The sequence below is a fragment of the Typopeltis vanoorti genome, chromosome 23 (genome assembly GCF_054136105.1).
Source record: "Typopeltis vanoorti isolate ZY-2024b chromosome 23, IOZ_Tvanoo_1.0, whole genome shotgun sequence".
NCBI classification, from domain to species: Eukaryota; Metazoa; Arthropoda; class Arachnida; order Uropygi; family Thelyphonidae; genus Typopeltis; species Typopeltis vanoorti.
Window position 1 is genome coordinate 24,780,230 of NC_143571.1, and position 8,079 is coordinate 24,788,308.

The 8,079-nt window shown below is 35.8% G+C and overlaps 1 protein-coding gene across 1 annotated transcript; it reads left to right on the forward strand.

The window, feature by feature from the left end:
- Positions 1-5,402: 5,402 nt before the first annotated feature.
- Positions 5,403-5,777, forward strand: LOC150093697 (zinc finger MYM-type protein 6-like). Its single transcript, XM_090413253.1, has one exon. The coding sequence runs from the start codon at positions 5,403-5,405 to the stop codon at positions 5,775-5,777; it is 375 nt and encodes a 124-aa protein (XP_090269379.1).
- The last annotated feature ends 2,302 nt before the right edge of the window (positions 5,778-8,079 follow it).

Here is an 8,079-nt window from a genome sequence, read left to right on the forward strand (position 1 = left end):
GGGAATATGAAGATACTTTTTAATTTTACTCTTTTATATTTGTATGGTTACATTGTTACAGTAAAAGAAGTTTTAAACAAAATGTTATCTTGCCAAGTATCTGACCGACCTCCATTAGAACCACATCTGGTTGATCACATTCCAACTACTCGGTTTGAAAACTCTTGACATTATTTGAGTAGTTCAAATTATGCAGTTAGTCATTTATACCCTTAAATTGAAGCAGTCCTTAGTGATTGTTTCACCACCTAGCGTATATCTTTACAGTTTTTAATCATGTTCATGTCACAAGTTGCAATAGATATAAACTATGTGTTAATTTAGGTTTTCTGTGCTTGCATACCCTCTTCCCCCCATACACCCAAAAAAAAAAAGCCTTATTAAGATGTGGAGTCCTATCGCTAAATGGCTAAAAATAACATATATATAGAACCAAATTCACCAAATTAACTTCTTCCCAACAGAAACAATTTCCTTAATCTCATTAAAAAAATTTTTATTATTGAAAGTTTAATAATTTTTTTTCTGTTGTTTGTATATTGGATTTGGATAACTAAAAATGTATGCAATAATTAAAAAAAAAAACCTGTTTCACATGCTTGTAATATTATAATGCAAAGGTTAAGAAATATCTCTTTAATTATTCTTGTTTGAATGAAATATAACTTTTCCCGAAATTGCCTTTGTCTATTATTACAAGGTATAAGCTAAAATTTTAAAAGGAGTACACGAGTACTAAAAGTTTGGGAAACACTGCTCTAGACCATTTAATGGCAAATGCATAATAGCCACATGACATGTATTAAAAACCTCCAAACCTATAGAGGAGCTATGCAGATACTTTGCAACACTGTATCATTCCAGTTAATTTAAAGTTTCGACAGAGATTTATGTGGGAACAGAAGTGAATGAATTGGAGATTCTTAGGATATTGCAGAATCTCATTGTAAATATAGCTGAGGGGTTAAATATCAGCTACCATTTTGCAAACAATGTGCAAGGGAACAGACAATGCTTCTGACCAGACCCTTTAAATCAGTTCTGATAGAGTTCCAAGGGAGTGGAATAAGGGCAAAAATAATTCTCTTGCATAAGGGAGGTTCTTAGACTTCAGTAGCAAACTATAGACTAATCAGTATCTTAGAAGTGGTGCTAAGAGTACTGGAAAAATTGGTCAAAAAGAGAATTCAAGAATGGATGGATAAGAATACGATACTCTGAATGGTATCATGGCTTTGTTGAAGGGTCAGTCATGCCTTAGTAATTTACTAGCTTTTTTTATAATAGAATTGACAGCTGAGATGGATAAAAGAAATAGCTACACAATGATTGTACTGAATTTTGCAAAAGCATTTAAAGAATACCACATGGAACTCTGTTCTGCAAATTAGAACAAATGGGGATGGATAATGACACTGGTTATGTGGATAATAGGGTGGCTGCTGGACAGATATCAAAAAGTGGTATGCGGAGGGGCAGAATCCAGGCAAAAGCAGATGACTAGTGGTGTTCCACAAGGTTCCATGCTAGGACCACTATTGTTTAATTCATACATAAATAAGAAATAATCTGAAAGGAAATATTCAGGTGTTTGCAAAATTAGGTCAAGTAATAGCTAATCAAGGCAATGTGGAGAACTTGCAGGATGATTTAAATAGGCTGTCAGTATGGGAAAAAGATAATGTTTGTCCATTTAATGTGGAGAAATGTAAAGTTATGCATTTTGGGATAAATCGATAAGGCTTTTTACCACCTTACCGGCCATTATGGATCAAATATGCATCCTCATACGCTTCTTATCCATCACATATTTCAAAGTAATATCAATGGTATTACAATTTTAATATGCACTTCGCATCCATGATAAACTTGACATCTATAGACATCTTGGCCAGTAGCGTGGTTAATGGAACTGTATCAGGAAATGGATGAAGCTAGGGATCCAGGGGTGGTGGTGGACAGAGAGTTGAAGTTTAGAGGACATATTGCTGAGGTAACTCATACAGTTACTTGGCTATTGAAGACCACACTAACAAGTGGTGATAAGGAAGTTGTTATTCATCTTTATAAGTCCCTGGTACATCCACATTGGATTACTGTGCTCAGGTTGGTCACCTGCCTTTCTTGGGGATCAGGAAGTGTTGGAGAAGATTCAGAGGTAAGTGATATATGGAATTTTTCCTATAAGGATAGTTTGAGGTTGTGTGGATTGCAGAAGTTTGTTGATAGGCAAAAAAGAGAGATATGATTGAGACATTTATGTTACTTAAAAAGTTTTATAGGATTGATGCTGGGGAAATGTTTTAGCACTTTCCTAGAGGGAGAAGACTAGGAGGTCATCCCTTGAAGTTAAATAAAGTGTGGGATTTTTTGCTTGGAGAGTTGTGAATGGATGGAATGTTTTGCAAGAGTCAGTTGTGACAGCTCTGTCTATTAATGGATTCAAAAAGAGAGATCATAGATTGTGTGAATTGTTTGGGTCTCCCTTGATAAGTCTTCAGAGACCATGGAAGTTACAATAATAATACTTGCCATTACCTGATACCTCCTAACCTTTCGTTGCACCTCTTGCATACTATAAATACCTTCCTTTTTATTGTTTAACCTAACACTCCATAAATGTTTAACATTTTTGGATGCAAAAATAATTGTCACATCATATCCACTGCAAAAAGTCCAGGGAAAAACTTGATCTCCAAGTTTATCCTGTCAATACATTAATCATTGTTTTGCTAATTTTCCTCTTCTGTTCTGTTTAGATAATCATATCTCCATAAATTAGAATTGCTCACACAGCCTTGAATACTGATAATCTTCTTTTCTAATATCTTATTTTTTACGTAATTCTGCCATCTGTTCAATATTATAATTTTCTTTACAACTTTTATATCCATTAGTTAAAAGTGGCTTAAATGCTATATTCCACAGAAATATACTCAACTAATTTACCACCATCATACCAGCTTTGTTTATTCTCTTTCCACATTTACCATATTCACTAAAATTCATGCACAAATAACTAAAGTGCTTCACTTATTCTATAGATTCTCCATTGCAAATGTTGTTAATGTTTTCATAGTTTTTGATAAAATTGCATAAAGTCATGCCAAATTTGTTATAGCAGTTATTCAATTTAGAGTCCTGAAGATTTGTCCTGGATCTATTTTTTAGATAAATTTATTTAATGCAAGAGATCCTGTGGAAGAACAGGAAAGATTGTATAGAGAGTGAATAGAGAGGTGAAGAGTGTGAGAGTAGAATGAGAAAACACATACAAAATAGGCAAAGAAATTAACAAGAAGTTGCCAACAAACAAAGTGGATGTTGAATACAATAGTAGATATGTTTATGAGAGTAGTTAGCAAATGTTTGATTGAGAAGTATAAAATAACTAATGATAGAGAAGAATGGCCAATGGCAGGCATGGATAATATTGGTTGTAGATCGAGGAAAGAATTACGGTATGTGCTTACAAATGCCAGGAGTATCAGAAAGAAGACTAAGAACATTGATAGATTGATAGAGTTCATTCACCCAAAAGTTTTAGCAATAAGTGAAATGTGGTTGAATGAGGATGATATCCTGATGAGAACAGAAATGAAGAGGAATGGTGGTTTTCATTAGGAAAGGTGGGTATAGGGAGGGAATGGAAACAGATATTGATGATAATAGAAGATTTAGAGTCACTCAAGGTGGTAATTAATGGATGAAATAGTGGCAGTGGTTTTGAGACAGTATTGGTGTGACATGGAAGTAGACAGATGAAGTATTTACTTAGGTTTTGATACATGTCTGAGAATGTAAAGAGTGATGACAGGGAAATATATAGGTAAATTGGCCTAGCAAATAAAAGAGTGGTCATTATGAGTGATTAAATTATGGTAATATGGACTGGAATAAACAGATAGCATTTGGGGATGGGGGATAAAGAAAATAGATTTCTTAGGTTTTGACTTCTTGAAGAATAACTACCCTTAAACAGTATATGACAAAAGACATGCAAGGATTTACAGTTTTCTTGAATTTGATTATTATTATCATTATTTCAAAATCCTCATCAAGTCAAAGACTCATTGTGGGAGGTCCTTTTGTCACACACAGATCTCATCATACTGTGCCTTAAGTACATTCTCTGTATTCACCACATTCTCAGGCAATGCATTTCAGTCATTCACAACTCTCAATGCAAAAAAACTGCTTCTCATTCCCTTGCTTACACCCTCCTTATATGACTTCCAGGGGGGGGGATGTCTTGTTCTCCCACCGTTTTATGAAAAATATCTTCAACTTTAATCTATAACAACTCCTTACCAACTTGTATGTCTCTGTCATATCACCCCTCTTCTTTCTTTCCACTAGACTCTAAATTGCATCTTCTCAACCTTTCTTCATACTCAACATTCCAGAGATCAGAAACTAAGTTAGTCAATCACCTCTGTACCTTTTCCAATATCTCTTCATTTTTTGAAAACCAGATGGCCAAATCTATGCACAGTAGTCCATATGTGGCCTAATCAAGGCCTTATACAATGGAACCAGAATCTCTTTAGTTCTACAAGTCAGTGTCCTCCACATCATTACCAGAATTCATTCTGTTGTCCTCACAATTTTGGCAAATGGGTCCTCTAAATCAGAGGTCGCCAATCTGTGGTCTGCGGGAAAGTTTTGTTGGTCCGTAGAGAAATTTGGACACCGACACAGGATCGCTGACAATTTTCATCTAGGAGTGCTTTTGTTGTCGGGTCACTGGTGGCACGGCTTGCGAGTGCTAGTATGCATGCACCAGACTTCAGTGGCGCATGAAGTCTGGTGGAATTCTTGTCTGATTGTTTTATTTTGTTGAAGTGAATTGTCGTCTGTCAACACTATACTGGACGATATTCTTAGATAAGCGACCAGTGATGTTTTTATTTTAACTGTGCACAGTGTGATATTTAATGGCATCGAAGACCTTGAGTTTGATAATTGTCATTTCTTGTTTGGTTTAAGATTTGAATAAAATAAACCCACAATGAGTGAGAAAAAGTAACCAAGCATTTTGCATTTCTATGGTAATATTTTGCGTAACCATGAGTTGATCAATGAATCAGAGCCTCCACAGCCCCCTCCAAGCACCATTAGGAAGGACATTACAACTGGAGGCGAAGAGAAGAAAACGTTCAAGGTTTCAAGAAAATATGATGGGGACACTTGAAGTTTGGAATTATTCAAGAAACTGGAAGTGAGCTGGATCCACGGCCGCTTTGTGTCGTGTGTTCTTAGAGTTTATGCAATGATGCCATGAAACCTTCGAAACTCGCCAGGCACCTGCAGTCAAAACACTCAGTTTAGCTAAGAAGCCAGTTGAATATTTTCAAAGGATGTGTGAAAGTATACAAAAGCAAATAAGTTCATTAGCAAAAATGACTGTTGAAGATAAGTCCCTAGTAAAGGCTTCTTATTTGATAGCACTTCAAATCGTGAAAATTAAAAAGCCATATACGATCGGAGAAGAATTAATTAAGCCCTGCTTGTTACAAGCCTGTGAAGAGGTTTTGGGAAAACATGCTGTCCAGAGACTGAAAGTAATTTCTATGTCTGCCAACACTGTGAAGTGCAGAATCGAAGATATTGAAAATCAAGTGATAGAAATGGTGAAAAAGTCAACGTTTTATGCAATTCAACTCGACCAATCAACAGACATAACTAAAAAAGCAGTTCTCCTTTGTTTTGTGAGGTTTGAGTGTCAAGGAGAGCTAAAGGAAAAAACTCCTCTGTTTGCTCAACTTGCTGGCTAGAACAACCGGCTCTGAGATTTTCAATGCACTTAATGGTTATTTACTGAGGCATGGTATTGAATGGAAGAAATGTGTTGGGATATGCACAAGTGGTGCCGCAAGCATGACTGGGCATCTTTCAGGAGTTGTTACAAAAGTGAAAGATGTTGGACACCCAAACATCTTGTTTACTCATATTTTATGAGCAACTTGCGGAAAAAAGAATGTCTCCAGAACTGCACGAAGTACTCTCTGATATAATTAAAAATATAAATGAAATTCGGCACAAAGCGCTCAATTCTCGAATATTTGAGGCACTTTGTGAAGAAATGGGCTCTCAATATACTCATCTCCTTCTTCACGCTGAGGTGAGATGGCTGTTCGAGAAGCAAAATATTAACCCGATTGTTCGACTTATACCAAGAAGTCAAGTTATTTTTCCAGCAACAAAATAAATTGAAATTCCTAGATCTCTTGTCCAGCGATGAGTGGCTAGCCAAGCTTGCATACCAGGCAGATATTTTTTCACTGTTAAAATGAGCTAAACACATCCTTGCAAGGACAGTTTATGGACATGTTCACACTGCTAGGTAAAATGGATGCATTTCAAAAGAAAATATTGCTGTGGCAAACGCGGTTGGCTAAAGAAGATCTGTAAATATTCCCGAATCTTGATGAGTATATGAAAGAAGAGGATGTCAACCGACAGGTAATAACCATTGTTCGACAGCACTTACGGTCGCTCAGAATCTTTTGGCCATTGTGACAATATGTGGATAATGGATCCATTTTTGGCGAAAATTGAAGATAGCAATTTGAGCATGAAAGAAAAAAGAAAGTCTAATCGATCTATCATCCGACAACAGTCTCGAAGCTAAATTTCACTCGTCATCATCAAGACATCACTTTTGGCTCTCCGCAAAAAGTGAATACCCAGTGCTGATTGAAAAAGCCATCAAAATTTTGATTCCATTTGCAACAACCTATTTGTGTGAAAAGACATTCTCATCTATTATGGCAATTAAAAACAAGTACCGCTGTTGGCTTGAAATAGAAATGGCTCCACGTGTTGCCGTGACGTCATTGGAACCAAGAATCCATAAACTTATTTCAAACAAGCAGCAACATATATAACACTAATTTTGTTATAATTAAACAAGTGCATTTCATATTAATAAAATGCAACTTTTATGATCATTATTTTATACGTTTGTACCTTTTTTTAAAAAAATTCATGTTAGTGGTCTGCGGGATTCAAAATTGTAAGTTTAGTGGTCCATGAGGTCCAAAAGATTGGTGACCGCTGCACTAAATTTTAGATCCTTATTCACCATCACCCCAAGATTTCTTACTCCACTTATAACAATATATCTCTACCAAGTGTAAACTACATCCCATCTTTGTTTTCCAAATTTTAAAACCTTACATTTTTCATCCCCACTCATGTGCTCATTCACTTAGTTTATTCAAGTCTTCTTGTAAGGCCACAACATCTGCTCTACTCCTCATAGGTCTTCCAAGCTTTGAATCATCTGAAAACAACTGAATATTCATATTCAAATTTAATCCTTGTTATTGAAAATGGAGTCAAATCTCCCTCCATTTGGTGAGTGACATCAAGTGATCATCACCACCCAGAATCTTTTTACTTCTATAAGTCAGTGTCCTTTGCATCATTGCCAGAATTCATTGTGTTGTCCTCACAATTTTGGCAATGTGTCCTCTAGATTTGGTAATGATCACCTCATGGTGATCGTCATCACCCAGCCAACCACATGAGGACTTCTGCAAGGAAAGGATAATAATAATATTATTATTAGACCCCCTATAGAGTCAGACTCTTTGTAGACGTCCCCCTATTATACATAATCTTTTCACACCATACCTTAAATATATTCAATACAGCTTTTCATACCATACCTTAAATACATTCACACTCTCACTCTCAAGTAATATATTCCAATTATTGACCACTCTCCATCCAAAAAATTTGATTCTCACTTTTTTGTGCACACCCTCCTTATACAGCTTCCAGGGATGATCACAATTTTCCTTCCATAATCAATCTCCCACAATTCTATGAAAAACCTCTTCAATGTTAATATAATAAGAACCATTTATTAACTTATACGTCTCTATCACATTACCCTATCTTCTCCTCCTATCCATTAGACTCTGTAAATTGCACCTTCTGAACTTTTTTTAATATTCAACATGCCAAAGACCAGAAACTACATAACCTTAGTTGATTACCTCTGGACCCTATCTAATATCTCTTCATCCTTCAGGTGACTAAATCTGTGTACTAAATAGTCCATTTATG